The sequence below is a fragment of the Crotalus tigris genome, unplaced genomic scaffold (assembly GCF_016545835.1).
Source record: "Crotalus tigris isolate CLP2741 ecotype Arizona unplaced genomic scaffold, ASM1654583v1 scf7180000024384.25900115:4084858, whole genome shotgun sequence".
NCBI lineage: Eukaryota > Metazoa > Chordata > Lepidosauria > Squamata > Viperidae > Crotalus > Crotalus tigris.
The window spans coordinates 1,577,787-1,597,018 of record NW_024100554.1 but is presented as its reverse complement, the minus strand read 5'-3'; the positions used below and the strand labels follow the sequence as shown (position 1 = coordinate 1,597,018).

Genomic DNA, 19,232 nt, shown 5'->3' with positions numbered 1-19,232 from the left:
CTTTCCTGGATTCAGGATTTTAAAAGCCTGAATACTGACCTGATTTTTTGGGAAGGGGGGGTAAGGAAGGGGGCGTGAGAGAGGGGTGTGGAGAAGGGGGGGCTGGATTTATTGTCTCCAGATTTTGCTCTTAGAAATTACATAAAGATGAAAAACCCAAGCAGAATCCACATCTGGAAGTTGCTTTAGGCCCATTTCTAATACATTTTATGTTATAGAGAAATATATAGAGGCAATATAGAATAAAACATTCTTCTTTTACTGAAGTAAAAAAGAAATCACCAAATAAATGAAGTCTGATATTTTATTATATATACTGTGACTTTTGTATGAACTTTTCAAGCATTTATAGGAAACCATTTAAAACATATTTTCCATGTAATGGACTGTATCATACAATAATTGTTGGGAGTATTATCCTATACAAAGACCATTTGAAAGTTGTAGTGTTCCAACAAAAAACTGGAAAGCATAAACAGAATGGGAATTGAACTTATAATAGAGAGCTCTCATAATTAAGAAAAGGAAAAATTATTGGCACTCAGTAGTCAACTAATGGCAGATGATGTGGTTTTTCATTGAACTGAAATCCATCAGACCAAGTGCACCTCATCCAGATACTGTTCTATTGGACCTCTAGAACCAATGAAGTGCTCTGAGTTTTAGGATCTGATCTGAGTGACAAATGACTTCACAGTGATCATAGTGTCATCACACAAATGTCATGAATGATATAATTTAGGTCAGCTAAAGCTTGCAAATTTACTGTATAAGAAGTTCAATCATTATGATTGACTTCATAGAATTTTCTTCAACCTGGGGCTCTTTAGAGGTAGGCTTGTCCTACAGTTCTCAGAATTCCTAGTTTTCCAGCCTTTGTCCAGGCTGACTTAGAATTCTACAAAATGCAATCCCACACATTCAGAAGGCATCATCTTGGAGAAGAACTTAAATTTCTCTTTGATCTGCAGTTTCAGCCTAGGGATAAGCTAAACCAGATAGCAATACAGTAGTGGAAAACCTTCCTGTCTTAGAAATCATCAGTTATACCACTTAAAGTTTATACCATAAAAATATTTCTGTATTTCTTTTCTTCCTTGCTCCTCTAAATGCCATGGTGACCACAGCCTGGACTTTACTTGTACAAGTGTTCAGTTTTCAATTTCTCCTCAAAACATAGAGTTATACTAAAGCAAATACTACAGAGCTTCACAGATTGTTCCTTCACAGCTATAAATCGCACATTTTCTTATAACTTAGCTTTCTGACTGACCCTACAGGAGAAAATGATATAATTCATATGTTTAGCGCTTGCTTAGACACCACTTTTGTACATGCAAGGCTTGGATCTTGATGTTGAGCTTGCTGTCTTGTTTGATTTTCCTAGATCAGTCTTTGCATTGATCTGAACTCAGAACAGCCTGGCTATTTCTATTTGATGCTGCAAAGCTTGTCTTGATTTTGGAAAGCAGATTAACTATGAGCTGTGCTAGGTATGTTGAGCTTAAAGAAGAGAAGGCTCAGGGAGAACATGATAGCAGCCTTCTAGTACTTAAAGGGCTGTAACAAGGAAGAAAGTGTAGATTTTTATTCCATGATGCCTCAGGATAGGATAAGAACCATGAGATGGAAACTTTACAGAGAGAGATACAAACTCAAAATAAGAAGGAATTTCTTGACTGTGAGAGCTGTTAAGCAGAGAAAATAACCTACTTCTTGGAGTCAAGGGTGCTTCATCACTGGAGATTTTCAAACAGATGTTGATCAGCCATTTTACTGGGATGGACTGAGGATTCTTCCCTTGTACAGGAGGTAGAGTACAAAACATACAAATTCCTTTTCAACCCTCCAGTGCTATGACTCTGTAACTGTATGCTTTAGAGGAACACAGTAAAAGCATTTTTTCAATATTTCTTCTGGAACTACAGAATGATTTGGAGGAAAATCAAGTCTTGCTTTGTCTATTAACTTCAGGAATTCCTCCAGCCTCCTTTAGGCAAGGCATAGTGGCCTCTTTTTAACATGTCTCCATCCTTCATTCCAAGGGGTAGTTTTGTATTTCCCCTCATGTTGGTGCTGCTATTGTTTTAGTCCCTTCCTTGTCTCCCTCCCCAGCAAAAGCAAATATAGCAAGGGAAAAAAGCAGTGGAAGAGCGCCAGCTACTCCCCCTGTTTGTATCTTCCCATTGGCCAGCTGGAGGAAATTCTGGCTGGGACACCAGTGCAACAACCCAAGATTAGTGCCAGGATTGTGACTGTGAGGAGGTTTTTCTTAATCTCTGTTTTAGAGTCCTGGGACGGTTAGTGGGAAATAGCTTGGATTGCTTGTTAAAAATCTATTTTGCTTCTCCCAAGAGAACTGTTATTCTGGGCCCCATCTAAGTTAGAAGACTATTCATTAATTTGAAAAAGAGAGCTTCCTAAATGATTGCACCCATATTATGGAACATCTTGACCCACAAAGTTAGCTGGTGTCCTCCCTGGCTGTTTTTCATGTTGCTGGATATGAATATTGTTTATTTAAACAAGCATTTGTTATATCTGGTAGAAAATATTTGTTATGTTTTGGTTTTAAATATTGACTTTGTGTGCTGTTCTTGGTTGTTTTGTTAAAATTGTTTTTAAGTAATTGTAAACAGCCCTCTGGGGTGTTTTTATTCAAAAGGATATGGATGCTTTATTAAAGAATGGTGCTGTGTAATGTTTCAGATCCAATTCTCCAAAGACATTTGTAGCTGACAGGAGCATAACTGTTGTGGTCTGCATCTCTTTAAAGAAACTCCACAGCCTTAATAAATAAAATACTGTAAAATCATCATATATTTATTCATCACAGTATGTAGTCCCTGAAAGTATTCACATTTTGATATTGTGGTAATTTTAAAAAATGTGACATAACACTCCTTCTCTTTTTTTAAGTTCCATTTATTTCACATTAAAAAAAATAGTTTCTACCAGGGCTGTGTGAAGTTTGATTTGGGAAATCAATTCAGACAATTCTTTGAATTGACAGATTCAATAATCTCAACTACATCAGTTATTTCAGTTGGATCAGAACTAAGCTATGCACCATTAGTTCCTATCCAAACTAAATTGAATTTGAGTTTCCCAGAGTTTAGAACATTTATTGTTATGCTCCAAACATGTTATAGAGAGTGAGAGACAAAAAATAATCTAAGCATATAGGACTGAAACCAGTTTTACATAGAGATTAGTTACTACTTTCTTTGTCAATTTCTTAAAAAAAAATTCTGCAGCTTGGTAATTTCAATATAGTCTTCAAAGTTGCATGACATTTTTCACACAACTCACAGAAGATGGACTATATTGGGTCATCATTTGCAATTTAGTTCTCAAATGTTGTTTTATAGGGATTAAATAGAAAAAAATAATTGATTCAGTAATACTGCTGACAAGTGCCTCAATAGTCTTGGTAATGTTGCTGAAGATCTTATTAGGGAAATGACTGGTTGGGGTTTTCAGCTGTTAGGCAATTGCTTGCTAAGAGTGATGTTGTTTTAGATAATGTGCACATATGAAGAGAAATTACAGACTTGCGGAAGACAAGCTAAGAACATTTTGTGGTGCTGGTTGTTTTCTCTGATGTAGCAGCCCTGTGCTCAACCTGGATAGCTATAAATAAATGTCATTATTTTAAAATATTGGTAGGACTGATCTTCTTCCAAAGGAAATAAAGCCAGTATAACTTTACCCTGGAATTTCTTACCAATCAAAAAATAAGCATAATAAGGTACATTGATGACTTATAGTTGAGGTCTAGCTGCTCTGAAGGTGCTGCAGAAGGATATGGCAGTAAACTATGACGTTAAAGTGGATTTTACTACTAGACCACACACAGTGGCATTTTCCTAAAACTATTTCTGTATTTTTTAAAAGAAACTTTCCATGTAACTATAATATTCTGACAGATAGATTTTAATCTACCCTGCCCTATGCTACTGCTCCTTCTTTATACAGTGCTTTCTTATATTCATTCCATACAGAATAGTATACTTAGATCTACTACTGCAGGATTTTACTTTATGTATAGATTATAATGTGTCCAAGTGTCCTTGTTTAAAATCACTGTGTCTGCAACAGTAAGTAACATATACATATCTCATTCACAAATACCCATAAAGCTATGGAAGTTTGTACATGAACCAATCTTAGGATCAAGGGGAAAAACTTTTTTGTTTGTTTGAGGGGAAAAAAATAAAGTAGAAATCATCAGGAAAAAATAAGTAGGGAAGAAAGGAGAAACTACATGTTGCAGTTATTAGTTACAGTATCACAATAAAAAACTAAGGAAATTCAAATAATATTGCAACCTTTTTGATTTTTCATTTTAACAGAACTTTATTGTACTGCATAATTGTTGAGCAATTTATCTCTTCTTTTTTTTAATCCAACACAGTTTCTTTATGCTAATTATATTGCTCCATCTGCTGCTTTGGATATTGGAATAGAACAGTCTACAAAAAATGAGATGTACAAAAAAATTGATCCACCATTTGAAGATCTTTTTGACCTAGCAGAAGAATACATCCTCACCATTCTTTTGGTTCCATGGATGAAGATGATAGAAGAAGACCGAGAAATCTATGGGAAGGTAATCTATAAACATAGGAAAACTGTCTTGAACTTTCTAACTGTGACCTAACCCCTGTTTCAACCTCTCCCTTGTTTGAACTTTAGTCCATTCCCACCATCATTATGGAAACAGTCTACATTTTTCATTCTCCCATATTAGTCTCAAATTCTTTGCTCAAAGGTAAAAAGACTGCCATTGGCAGTTTTTAATTTAAGGCTTATTGTTATGCCAATTAATAAAACAAGGTGATACAAGGTAATTTATAGGCACATAGTTCTGCAAAACAAAACAAAACAATATTGCTAGCTATCATTATACTCCTCAACTTGAATTTCAAATAAAATATTTAGGATACTTTTTTCCAACAGTAGTTCAAAGGAGTTGATATTAGCAATTATTTCTTCCTTTTTGCCAGCAAGAATAGTAGTTTCAAAGAATATTTTTTTCAATTGCTTAATTACAACCATTTGAATCCTAAGTTTTGATAAATGTTGCAGAATGTTCCCGTTTAGAGATCAATCAGCCTTTCTATCCAAGTTAATAATCCATTCTTCTATTTTTCATTTCCAATTCTATGGCTGTTGAGCATAGTACAAGTTTTGAATATTTTCTTCTTAAGTTTTTGGTTGTAGGATTTCCCTTGTAATTAAACAGACCTTAGCATTTTTCCCAACATGTTGATATCTATGCTATATTTTGGTGCTCCCATTTTATTTATTTATTTGTTTTGCAATTCAAATGTCTGGATTCAAATCTACCAAAGTAGCTTACAAATAATATCAAAAGTTGTTAATGTTTCAATAAAGATTGTTTGCCTGTAGTCCCAATAAGCACTCTTTACCCATTCACTATCAGAAGAAGCATTGTTCTTTTTAATGCTTTTAGCATCTTTTTAAAACCAAACAAACAAATAAATGCACTTGTTAGTCCATATTAAATAAACTGGTGAGTTTACGTTAAATTTTGTTTTTCATGCAAAACAAAAAACAAAACAAAATTTAACATAAATCTAACGAGTTTAACATAAATTGAACCTATCAGTTAGCATGCACACACTACTAGTGACTTTGCCACCATGTTCTTTGAAGATAATATTTGTCCCTAAGTGAGATGCTGTGGTAGAATGTAGTCTGCATTCCCAGTAGGGAGGGGCTGCAATTCCAGAGGGCAAAATATGGAATGTTTGGTCTGGAGAAACTGGGTAAAGTATATATATAGTGATGCATATAATTGCTTTAGTTTAGCAAGATTTCTGTCTATAGATAAGGAACAATAAAAGAAACTACCCAGAAGCAACTCCACATGTCTTTCTTGATTCTGGAGGGGCCAAATGGATACACACAATATTTGTTGCTTTAGCTGTTTCAGCAAATAGTTTCTTTGAATCATCTGGTCTGGGGGAAATGCAACATGCAGAGATATGTCTCCTAAACATCTGTCTTGTTCCTGGCAAGTGTGGTTCTTTTCTACCCACTGTCATTGGCAGATTTCCTCTCCTACCCCTTCCTCTTTCTTTTTGTAATATGCACTGGGTGGATGACAGAACTTATTATTTTATTAGGTGGAGCTGGTGGAAGAAATTCGACAGCTGGACTCAGTGTACTTTAAAAAGCTGCAGGCTTTGCATGCAGAGGGCATTTCCAAGAAGGATGAGGTAAAGGCAAGCACCTATTAACAAAAACAACATCCATATTCTTGCCTCATATTTAGCGCTTAACCCCATGTGCTTCTCTGTGGCAGCAAATCTGTCTCATGAGAAACCTACAAAGTTTTTACACAATGCAGTTCTATATTAAAACTTTCAATGGATGAACTTTTAGTCCATACCAGCCAATTGCTGCGTGGCTTCAAAATTATAGCGAGTGTGTCACGAGAAATGGCTTGGCATGCAAACCAACAATATTTAACCTACTGCTATTAATACTACTAATACTATTACTACTAATTGATAAAATAGGAGGAAGAATATGGGACAATAAACATATAACTCCAGTATAGGGGAAATTTTATCTGATTAGCAAATGCAAATGAGTATTATTTTCTTTCTATGAACTTGTGGGAATTAATATTAATTGTAAGCAGTTGGTGAATCACCCCAAAAGCTCAAATCTCCAGCTTTATATTAAAAGTACTGTGAGGGATGAGTTGTAGATTTCACTAGATTTTATTGGCATCTTAGTTATACAGCCAAGATGCTACATTCATTGCTCTTTCTCACATACATACTAATATAGCATCCACCAGTTAATAATATTTCATACGATAATCCATAAAATGCATGCTGAGCATATTCCTGAATAGTAGTATAATATAGTAGTATTTATGTCATAAAAAGCCATGGCTGTTCGCCTTTCTCTAGCAATAAGGAAATAGTTATACTGTTAAATCATATCCTAAGGCAGACTTCTGGAAATTCTCAATGTGTTGAACTTCAACCCTCATAATTCCCAGCAAATGTAACCAAAGAAGCCCATTGCAGGGAGGACAATGGAACAGAACATACCAGTCTCCTTTAAGAAAAGTGCTTTGAAAGAATGATGTTACAAAATGGCCCCTTTTCAAAGCAACAGTTTGGCTCTGTAATAGTGCTACAGACGACATATGTGTAATATGCAGATCAACTTCTAGAAGTCATGTCCTCATTTTCTAGCTATATCCGTTATGGTGACCTAGATTCATATATTGTGTTGAGAGGGACAATACATTATATTCTTTTGAGCCACAAGGTTACATACCTTTAAAATGCCAGCAATTGTCATGGTGCCTATATCAGGATGATGATATAAAAAAGGAATATATGACCTTTTTTCTTTTCTCTTATATAGATATCTACAGAACTATAGTTTTTGTAGTTAGGTGTCACTCCTACATAAAGCCATTTATTGGTGACGAGATGATATAGATATTATCTTTAATAAAATGTACCCAGTCACAGATCTGGATGCACAGAGGTGCCCTTTAACTTTTGAACCTGAAATACAATGAAACTGCATAAAACAAAGAAGAAATACATATCTTCGTGGGCTAAGAAACCAGGAAGTATGAGCATTATCTTGTGCAACTTTTTCCTTAGGCTTTGGCAGTTGCAGAAGTTCTCCAGAAGTCTGAGTCTATTCGACTTGTAGAATCCATTGATCAAGACTATTCTGAAGGTTTCAAATCATACTCCATTATGAAATTGCTTAACAACAGGACAGATTTGGAACAATTCCGTATCTTTCTCGAGGAGCAATCAGCAAGGTATTTCACCTGTTATTGAGTGGCCCTGTCATGAACTCCAATTTCTCTACTAATGTTTATAATTTCTATATCTTACCTCATTGATATGACAACGAAATGGCAAGACTCTTCATTGCTTGGTGGATTTTGAACAGCTAACATCTTTAAAGAAATGAGATGTGTAGGAATGCCATATATATCTCACTCCAAATTCCATCTTTAAAAAAATGTTTTGGTTCCAGGCACATATTGAATTTTCATAATACTCCAGCTTCTGTTCTTGTCATTTCCATCCACTGATTAAAGATATGATATTCATATCTGTAGACATGCTTTCTTCTAGTTCATTTGTCCAGTACCAAAGAATAAAGAATATAAGACAGGTCAGGTTAATGGAATAAATTTTGCTATCTCACACATTTGCAGCATTCAGTGCAAAATATCTCTCTTTTAGTAAGATTTTACAAGAATTCTGGAAAGATGTCATTTAGTGTGCTATAGGTGCAAACCCTACATAAGCCAGGAGGTTTGCTATAGCAATCTAGGTCAGTGTTTCTCAACTTTGGAAGTTTAAAGATGTGTGGACTTCAAGTCCCAGAATTCTGGGACTTGAAGTCCACCCATCTTCAAACTGCGAAGGTTGAGAAACATATTTTGGATCATATCATTTTCTTTTCTCTTGGTTGTTTTGCTTTGAAGATCCTCTGCAATAAGATCAACCTAGCAGTGATGTTTATTAGAGTGTAGAAATTGACTTTCATTCAGTTTAAATTCCTGATTCACTTAGAAATACTAATGTAATTCAATTTAAGAATTCAAATCAGTTTAAAAAAACAATTAAACGTAACACTTCAGTTTAAAGCATTGTTTTCAATTCGATTTTCTAAATCCTTTCTCTTCGAATCTGACCACTTGATTCCATTTTCTAATGTAGTAGGAAAGTTGGCTCAATTTAGAGATATGCTGAACCAAATCTGTGAATCAAAGTTTTGCAAAGCTGTAACATGTGTGCAATTAAGGTACTTGACATTTTATAGATTAGATAAATTAGTTTCCAAGCTTAACTTAGTTGGGCCGAAGTAAAGAGTTTTAAAGCCTGGATTCAGTTGAAATAGTAAATGGGGCATGTAAATGAGCCAATTACTTTCAAGGAAAGAAATCCCTGCTCTTTGTATTACATAAGAACTACATCCTCTGTCCAGCATGCAGTGTAGAAATATAAAGGAAGGAAGAGTTTTGTGTATTATGGGCAATTATAGTCTAGTGCAGGGGTAGGCAACCTTGGCTCTTTTATGACTCATGGACTTCAACTCCCAGAATCCCCTGGTCTAGTGTAATCATTATAGTTGTAATGGCTATAAGCCTGGTCCATGGACCAGTACTAGGGCACGGCATGCCAGCAACTGGGCTGCACAAACAAGCAAAGCCCCATCTGCGAGATGCAGGCAGCACACAAAACCATGCACCCTCCAGTCCACGGAAAAACCTCTCTCTACGGAACCAGTCCCTGGTGCCCAAATGGTTGGGCACCTCTGCTATAAGCAGTCTGTTCCATTTAGGAAGCTATTAATATATCTTTCTCTAACATGGCACCTTCCAGAGGTGTTTGGCCATGCAGGTTAGAAAATTCTTGGAACTGGAATACAATTCATGAAGGTTACAAGGCTTTAATAAGACAACAGCTATTAAACAATACCAAAATATTTATTAATTGCCATAGTAATAATTTTACATCTGTTGTTGCAATTAAACCAATTTCAACTTCTGGGCATTGTCATTATTTTTATTGTCCACAATATAGAAGTGATTTGCTATTGGCTTCTTGCAGGACATTTTGCAATTTCCAAGTTTGACTTATAGTCCTCATAGGTTTTCCTCATGGTCTCCCATCCAAGACTCAGCTACCCCCGTCCTACATTTTATAAATTCAGCAAAAATCAGGAAGATGCTGTTCCTGCTGTTTTTTATTCTCCTATAATTCCACTCTCTCAGTACATGGCAGCAAAAGAGCCTGTGGCAGACCTTACCCTGGTTTGGAAGCTAAACAGGAATCACAGGTTAAATAGTTGGACTAGAAAGTTGAAAATTGTTCCTGTGGAAGGTATGACAAATTTCTTCCACGTAATTGCCAAGGATACATAAATACATCCATAGTCACTGGAGGTCAACCTCAGTATTTGTTTGTTTGTTTGTTTGTTTGTTTGTTTGTTTATGCCCACCTTTCCTCCAAGAATTCCAGGTAGCTTACATGGGGATTTCCTTTCATTTTATATAATACCATAAATTTGAAAAGGTGGACAAGTTCATAGAAGCTGATGACATCACCAGTGATCTTGTCTTTATCATATTAAAGAGCTTGTAGAAGTTGTCAATTCACCTTCATGGCTCCTGTAACTATGTGGAAGAATTGCTTGGTCTGAGTGATAAAAGTGCTTGCTGCATACAATAATTACTCAGTGCCATTCTATGCGTGTTTATTCAGATTACAGAATTTCATTTGGATATATGCCTGAAGAATTATGAATAAGAATATAAGCCACTTAGGAGAATGGTGATTTCAGAGGATGGGGATGGGGTAATTTAAGGTGAGGATAGGAACAATTTATTTGCTAGAGGCCTCCTGTACTTGTTTTCATCTTCAGCCTAAAATAGTTTTTAAAAGGGGGGAGGGAAAATCTGTCCTTTCTGGTAATGTCGGTAGATGGTAGATGGTAGATGGTGACCATCTCCTCCAATCTCACCCATCCTTGGTGTGAAGTAATATTTATGATGCTGTGATTAAAACATATTGTTTCTTTTGCAGTGTGGACCTCCTGTGCTGGATAGACATTGAGCAGTTCAGAAGAATGTTACACAAAAATAAAGAACAACGAGATGAAAAATCTAAAGACATTAAAAAGAAATATCTAAATAAGAAATATTTCTTTGGACCTGACAGCCCAGCTACAAAAGAAGAACAAGAGCAGGTAACTGGCTGTGTTTAAAATGTTAGTAGAAGATGCTGCTGGTTCAGTTAGTTCTAACATATGATTACTGAGTTGTGTCCTTAGTACTAAGCAATATTTTTCCTGGTGGCCAATATGCATTGTGTTTTCATTTAATCTGATGCCCTTTAAATAAAACCAGACTTCTATATAGAAGTTGTTTTTTCAAAATGCAGCCCCATAGAAGCAGTGAATGACACCCATGCAGATTAAGTAGATTGCAAAGGTACATACTGTTCCATATAAAGCAGGAGTGTCAAACTGCCGGCCCGCAGGCCAGATGCATCATAACGAAACCGCACCCACCCCATTGCTGGCAATAGCAAAAAAGTCACAATACGTTGCAACATGTCACGTGACGTTGCGAGTTTGACATCCCTGATATAAAGGAATGTTTCCCTAGAGCAGGGGTAGGCAACCTTGGCTCTTTTATGACTCGTGGACTTCAATTCCCAGAATTCCTGAGCCAGCTGTGCTGGCTCAGGAATTCTGGGAGTTGAAGTCCACAAGTCATAAAAGAGCCAAGGTTGCCTACCCCTGCCCTAGAGTAAAACTGTCATAATTTGGGCTGCAAAATCCAGATGACTGGTAGATGGCAGCATAATAAGTATTTGAAGATCATGGTGATTTCAGGAATTGTGCCATCAAGTTGTTGATTCATAGCAACCATGTAAATCAATTTTCTGTGACAATCTGTCAGGTCTATCCAGGTCTATCCATCAGGTCTATCCATCAGGTCTATCCAGATCTATCCATCAGCACTGTAATTGAGCCCAATTCTGCTGGTTGTCCCCTTCTCTTTCCTTCCAGCTTTCCTAGAATTACAGTCTTCTCCAAAGAATTAGATCTTTACATAATGTATTCAAAATAGGATAATCTGTGCCTGTCTTGATATGGTAGCTTAGTTTAAGACTAAACTGTATGCACTGGCTAATGTGTTACAAAGGTGCTTTTTCCAAAAGGCAACTGGACTTTCTTGGGAAGTTTTTTTGGAAAATGTTTCACTTCTCATCCAAGAAGCTTCTTCAGTTCTGAAGAAGAACTGAATTGAAATGAAGAAGCTTCCTGAATGAGAAGTGAATTTTTTTAAAAAAGACCCCAAGAAAGTCTAGTTGCCTTTTGGAAAAAGCATCTTTGGAACAACAATGACCAGGATGATTTTATATATATATAAATGATGAGAAAAGGTATTACACATTACTTCAAAATATTAGATATTTAGATAACTATTAGAAACCAAAGATATGAGCTGAGGTTTTTGCTGTCAAGAGATTAAAATGTTTAGCAAATGAATATACACATAGTTGCAAATATTATAAACATGAATATGCATATAAAATATATGCTGTGCAAATTAATGTGTAAAAATATATCCAAATTTTCTTTCATGGGAGGGCTCAGGATCTGGTAGTTCTCCCCCTGGCATGGTCTATTTACTGAGCAAGCAAAGAACTGTTCACTCTGATTCTGAAAGGGTGTTGTTGGCTCTTGATGACTCTAAAGGTCTCCTTTAGTTGCAGTTGTGTTCAAAATATATTCAGTTATATTGCATGAAGAGAAATATTTTATTCTTGGCAAGAAAGAAAATGTCTGAAATTACTGAATGGTTTAATATTAGAGAATTTCACCCCTACTTGTAAGATTGCTGAAATTAACATATTTTTTTCTTATTAAACATGTTTAATATTAGCTAGTGTGTAGGCCTGGAGTTATATATGTCTATGCTTTGGAAATACAGTAAATGTGCATAAATGAATTGATTTAGTAAAATTATCTTACGGTACTTTGGCTTTGGAAGTCATTGGGAGCTGGGTGGCATATAAACTTGATAAGTTACTATTGTTGTTTTGGAAGAAATCAGGTCTCATAATGTTTTTTAGAATCAGAGATCAATAAGAATAAAGGAGATCTGAGAGGGAAAATGCCAAAATATTATAAGATAGTAACCAAAATTCAAATATATCAGACATATAAAATGAGATTCCTGCTCAAGATTTCCTTTTGAGTATCTTCTTATCGATAATAACAAAAAGTTATTTTAGATGACAATTTATAGACATTGTGCATTTTATCAATGTGGGTTATGTTCATTTTAGCTGTAGGTGGAAACAGGTGTTTTCCAGTTAGTGGAAACTATGCTTATACTGTAACCATCTTTCCTACACTGAGTTGGATTATGACCTCCATCATTTACATTCAGCATGGCTTAGGTGTACCTGGCATGATGGGGTGGGTGGGGGTAGACCAACTTATAAGGAAGACAACAGATGCAAATGTTGACCTAGATTTGACAGATTACCTAGTAAGGAGCTGACATTCCTTTATCTATATATAATAGAGAGTAATTAAAGGATTTTATGAACACTCTATTACAGTGGAAATTCTTTCCTTTAAAAGCTGAAGTTGATTTATAGACACAGTAGCTCTGAAAAAGGACTTCTTTAATTCAAAACACACTGGGCTATAAAATAAAGACCATATGATGGTTAAAATCTTGTATAGCTTAGTACCAAACTATTTATTCCTAAACATCCCCTCTATATTTCTGGATCATCAATGGGGCAGGTTTGGTGGGTCTTGACAGAGATATATTGAACATCTCTGGTTAATGTTGCTTTCTGCATGAAAAGGCCTAGTTGGGGAATGTTTCCCATTATTGCTGAAGCAATCCCCCTCTTCATTACCATTTAGGAAGGAGCTCAAGAAATATTTGATTATCTAAGTTCCCTAAGTGTTTTATCGGTTTTATTATTTAACTGTTTTAGAAATAATTGTTTTATTGTTTTACTTTAATTGGAATTTTTGATTTTTTTTTTCAGACAGCCACCTTGTTAGGGCAGTGCATAGCATACTTTAAATATCAATCAATTTTAAATGAAATTTAGATTTTCCTCACTTGTTTTGCCTTAGTAATTGCTCGGTAATCTAAAACTGACTTTGTTTACTGTTGAACATTTTGTGGTCTCCTGGATGTTTTTACTAGGTTATGAAGTCACGTGGAGGCTGGGGGCAAGTACTTCATGAACACGTTGCTCCTGTGATCTTGTTAGACGTTCAAAAATATGCCCAGAGGAGATTAGAAAATAAGTGGTTGCCTCTGTTTTATACCCGCGAAGACTTGGAAACGTGGAAAACACAAAAGGTAATATTTTAACAATTTATATGGCAGTCTAGTGACATGAAGTTTGAATTGTGAATACTTCAGAGTATTTGATTATCTGAAAAATCATTGATAATAAGAAGTATGCAGGATAGTACAGATGACTTGGTATGGAGTTTTTCTTCTGATGGATCCCTTAGTAGGTATTCCTGTAAGCCACTGAAAATGAAAGTGGGTTTTGAAGCTGGGGCTCTCCATCTGGCAAGCATTCCAAAGTTTGCTGGCGGGAGGTAGAGACCTTGATCATTGCAAGATTCTTTCCATCATGCACAGTCCCTCCCTCCCTGAGACACAAATGCAATTCAGTCCATGTGGAAGCTCACAGAATAATGCAGGCTGGGTCTTTCATGCTCAGGCTGTCTTTTTCTCACACTGTGGCTGTTGCTCATCCTCCCACCTAGGGCGCTGTCTTCTATCAAGAACAGTATCGATCCTTTCTTCTGCACAATAGTAAAATAGATGGAGTCCCTGTCTGGCTATCAGCCAGGCCTTTCATTGAGTGTAGGAAAGAATTATTGGCTCTGTGGTGCAATGAATCTACTGGATAAGAAGGAGCTTTTAACTTGGTACCTCTCCAAAGAAGAAAACTATTGAATTTGCAGAGTCCTCACATCACTGATTTTATGGATGTAGAGTTGGGGGATTAAGCTTGGCTTTGTTTTCTTCAAAGTTTCTTCAGTGTATCAGATTACTTTCCTGACCAGGAGAAATAACAGTTAGGAAAAAATGTATTAATCTATCTAAGGGCAGCTCTTCTTTTTCAGCAGTGGTCTGTTCAGGCCCATGTCATTTCAGGAAGCAATCTGTGTGCCTTTTCCTCACTGGCTTCAAATTTTAAGATAGCCCATGTGTTTGATTTTGACCATCCAGATTGAAGAAAATATAATCTCATTCTTTCAAGGAAGCTTAATGCTAATCTTGACCAGAGTTAGGAGATCCTTAAAGTAATGAGGATACCCTCAACATCAGTATTAATATTCATGCAAGTAATCAATATGCTGTTTTGTCATGTTTGCTTTCAGCTACATATGGGAGAGGCAGTGGAAGACATTTTAATTCAGGAACAGGAAAAGAAACAAGTACCATGGAAGGCAAGCTGTGTTTGTTTCTACTTGGGTCTTTGTGTAATATGGACTTATCATCCTCTAAACTATGCAGTGCTTACATAAACAGGAGAGTAAGCCTAGCTGAGTAAGAGCAGTCATTACAGTATTGTATTCATAATGCTATGTGGGTAGCATTGGCTCATGTTGTTAAATTAACAAAAGTAAGTTAATGCAAATGCCACAGTCTCTGTTATTCTTGGATTTGGTACAATTGGAGTCAGAAGCTAAAAAAGAAAGAAATCTCAATTGGTTGTTTTTTTTTTAATAAAAAAGGTTATTTCTGGTTTTTGTGGCTACAAGTACAATTAATAAATGTATGACCAATACCTGAATAAAGATACAAGCTTTTGATATTTTATTTTGTGTGTGTAGGCCAGAACACTAACTCTTGAGAAATGTTGTCTCTTGCAAAGATTCAGTATCTCTTGAGGCGCTTGTGGGAATCACCATTTTGCATAATATATAACAGTGATGGCGAACCTTTCAGAGACTGAGTGCCCAAAAACTGGCCCCGCCCCAGCTCCACCCCCTGCCCTGCCCCCACCCCGCCTGCCCTCAGGGTCACTCACTGCCTCCAGGGCCCATCGCAGATCACCTAGGCAGCCCAGCAGCGCCAGATCACCCAGGCACCCAGGCAGCCCAGCAGCCCAGCAGCCCAGCAGCTCCCTCTGCCCGCAGCATCAACTGTGCGCAATGGGGCGTGAGGGCAGAGTCTTGTATACGAAGCCTGGCTGCCATGTCCTTGGCTGTACTGCTCCACGTGGGCCACGCTTGGGGGCAATTCTCCTCCAGGGAGGGTGTTGGTGAGGAGGGGGTCATGGGGGAGGCAAGGCTGGGGCAACGGCACATGTGCCCACAGAGAGGGCTCCGAGTGCCACTTCTGCCACCCGTGCCACCACTGTTATATAACATTAAAAAAAAGATATTTGGGTTCTGAACCCTAGCATTACAGTGCTGTACTTATTTTCTTTTCAGACTTCCATGTCTTTAAACTTTAATGTAGAAAGTACATTTTCTTTATCCAGAAAACTGGAACAAAATATTGCTTTTTACCATTTGGAAGATAATTTATTGTTGAGCGATTAAATGAACTCATAAAAATATGAAATATGCAGCAAAGTGAGCAGGATTAATCATATCACAGAAAGTCTGTTTCACTTACAGCTACGTTCTCTCACATGATGATCATATTGATTGTTAAATGTCTTAAAGCCTTGTGACATGACAGATCAGGCCAGTTCTGGCCTTCTCCTTTTTTTCTATCTCAAAGAACAGCCAACTCTATCTTGGAGGTGGAGGGTGGGCTTTTCCCTTTGATTTGGGTTCTAGAGGGAGCTCTTGACTTACAACAGTTCATTTAGTGACTATTCAAAGTTACAAGTCAGTTGCCAACTATCTGAATTTGGATCATGTGACCATGGGCTACTGCAATGGTTGTAAGTATGAAAAATGGCCATAAGTCATTTTTTCAGTACTGTTGTAACTTTGAACAGTCATTAAATGAACTGTTGTAAGTTGAGGATGACCTGTACTAATGACAAAACAAGTTTGGTAATGAAACAATTCAAGCTCAGAGAGCACCAAGGACCTGGCACTAATGTTTTTGTTTTGTTTTTTCTCCCTGTAGTTGTTTGTTCTGGCAGGATCAGGGAGTGCAGTGCCAAGGGACACAGCCAGGTTAATTAAGTAGGAAAGCAAGACTGGGGGATAGTTCAGGAGGGGCATCTTGTGTGCAGGGAATCCCTTCAAGAGATTTTTTTCTATTCCTTCTAGTATATTTCATTTTTAAAGATGTCTCTCAGAAAAGTTGGAAGAGTGTAAGAGAAATGTATGTGATGTCATGTTTCAGATTTGTTTTGCAAATTATTGCCTGATCTCTTATGTCAGTGATGGCAAACCTTTTAGAGACTGAGTGCCCAAACTGCAACCCAAAACCCACTCATGCATCATCGAGTGCTGGGTGGGTGTGGCCAATTGGGTGGGCGTGGCTGAGGTGGTAACGGCAGACTGGATGGGACTAACAAGTTCAATCAATCAATTCCAACTTTGCAAGATCTTTTTTTTTCCCACGAGAAGTTGAAATTGACTGAACCTTTTTTTTTTGCACATGGCGGCGGAAGCCTAAAGCGAAAAGGTTTTATAAAACCCAGCTGAAGGCCTGGGACAGGGGCGATGGCATGCGTGCCCACAGAGAGGACTCTGAGTGCCGCCTCTGGCACCCATGCCATAGGTTCGCCACCACTGTCTTATGTCATTTAAAAATGACTCCTTCAACTGCATTGATAGGATCTGCAGTGTTATTTAGATTTTTCATTGCCTTTGATTTGTTTCAGTTTCTTTTTAGTCTGCCTATTCTTTTGTACTTAGCTTCCTTGCTCCCCTTTTCTTGATGTGAAGACCTACGAAGGTCTTGGTGGCATTAATTTCAGAAACACAAACTTTCAGTGTCTGTCTGTGTTCATGACAATTGATTAAGGTGGCTTTTGTCAACAAGATAGGTTGTCAAGGGCAGGGCAGTTTTAAACTTGCACCTTCCACGACCTGTGATTACTCTTGCATGTTTCTAAACAATTCCAAACTTTTCCCCTTTCTATTCATAACTCATACCTTACAGCATAGTAATATGTTCTAAATCATTATTAGTCATTTCCTTTTTCCTGTTGTCCCTTCCAGACAATTTTTGCCCAAATCAAACAAAAGAGTGGGAGAGAGACTGTGGCTGCCAAATTGTACTGCGTCTATGCAATGAACTACTGAACACTGGGGTCAATGCAGAGATTAGCATCAGACAGTTTGCCCCAGTAATGCTTGTGTTATTGCATTGTAAAATGTGCACTTTCTTTTCTCCATCCCTCCTTTCAACAGCATAAGAAGAATTGGGTGATTTCGTCTAAGGACATAATTACTTTCCGTAAGGCGCTGATGAATCCCATCACAGCTCTTCAGTTTCAACACTTTGTATCCCTGAAAGGTGATTTATTGGGGAATGGAGTGATCTTCTGGCAGGAGGTACAGAAATACAAGGTACAGCACTTAAGGAATGGAAGTAATGCAGTTACTCAGTGACCAGGACATTTATGTCTAAAGCAACCATTTCAGAGTAGGAGATCTAAAGATGCTGACTCCTGGACTCTTTGAGACTTGTCCTATTACTTAGCTAAATATCAAAACACAACCTTGGTGACTACATAGCCTTTTCTCAAATATCCCATTCCTTCCTCTTTGTCTTGTTTATACCTCTGGAATATCTTCCTAGTCCTCCACTCAAGTGATAATCAGGTCTGATCCTACTGCCCAGTTTAGATGGCAGTCTCTAGGCTACTTAAGTACTGTCATTCTGTGGTTGTCATATTCAGCCCAGGATAGGACACTGTGGTTTTCTCCAAATAATATAAACAGTCTGGCAAGGAATCCTGATCCATTTTGTAACTGTAGACTGTAGCTGTTCAAGTATAATATCCAAACCACAATTCCTAATTGAGGTTACATGATTTGGAATATGTCCTCACTAGATTTCCACCCTTCCATGCTTTGAACTCCTCTTCCCTCCAGGATTTGGTTTAACCTTGGTATTATTTTATAAAAGAGTCTACATTGCGATAGCAAACTATGATAAGACCTTGAACCAGAACTGATTTGAAATATTGGTTTGTTCTCTGCTGTTTGCTGTGCTCTTGACCTTCTAGCATAACCTTCTAACTGCCTGCTTTGTTTGTGCAGAGTGTATGGCAATTTATGAACTTTTCATCTGACATCTTGACTGTGAGGCCATCTTTTGTGCTTAGTTGATACTTCAGTATGTTGTGCTTCAGAAAATTAACTTAATTGTTCATTGTTAAGTTATCCATTAGTTAGTGAATCTTATACACACATTCAAGTTTTTTGCTTAATTTTGTGATAACTGCATTGATCTGTCTGCAAGAAATTCCACTTGCTTGTAAGCAAGAACTGGTAGGACACTAAAATAAATGATAAGAAAGACAAAAATATGTCTGGATGGTGGACATGGCAGTACCTGGAGACAGCAGACTAGAAGAGAAAGAACTGGATTAAATAACAAAACGCAATGACCTAAAAATAGAAGTAGAATGATTGTGGCAAAAGAAAACAAAGGTAGTACCAATAGTAATAGATGTCTTGGGGCAAATCCAAAACAACTGGAGCACCAC

General features: G+C 37.1%; 1 protein-coding gene across 3 annotated transcripts in view; it reads left to right on the top strand.

Moving 5' to 3' along the window:
• The window catches only part of RGS22 (regulator of G protein signaling 22), an 86,595-nt gene that overhangs the window by 54,726 nt on the left and 12,637 nt on the right, over positions 1-19,232 (top strand). For all 3 annotated transcript variants that reach the window (XM_039328912.1, XM_039328911.1, XM_039328913.1), the window contains 7 exons: positions 4,418-4,612; positions 6,156-6,248; positions 7,668-7,834; positions 10,617-10,779; positions 13,781-13,939; positions 14,980-15,048; positions 17,929-18,087. In XM_039328912.1, the coding sequence (XP_039184846.1) occupies positions 4,418-4,612; positions 6,156-6,248; positions 7,668-7,834; positions 10,617-10,779; positions 13,781-13,939; positions 14,980-15,048; positions 17,929-18,087 (1,005 nt within the window). The remainder of the gene's footprint in view (positions 1-4,417; positions 4,613-6,155; positions 6,249-7,667; positions 7,835-10,616; positions 10,780-13,780; positions 13,940-14,979; positions 15,049-17,928; positions 18,088-19,232) is intronic.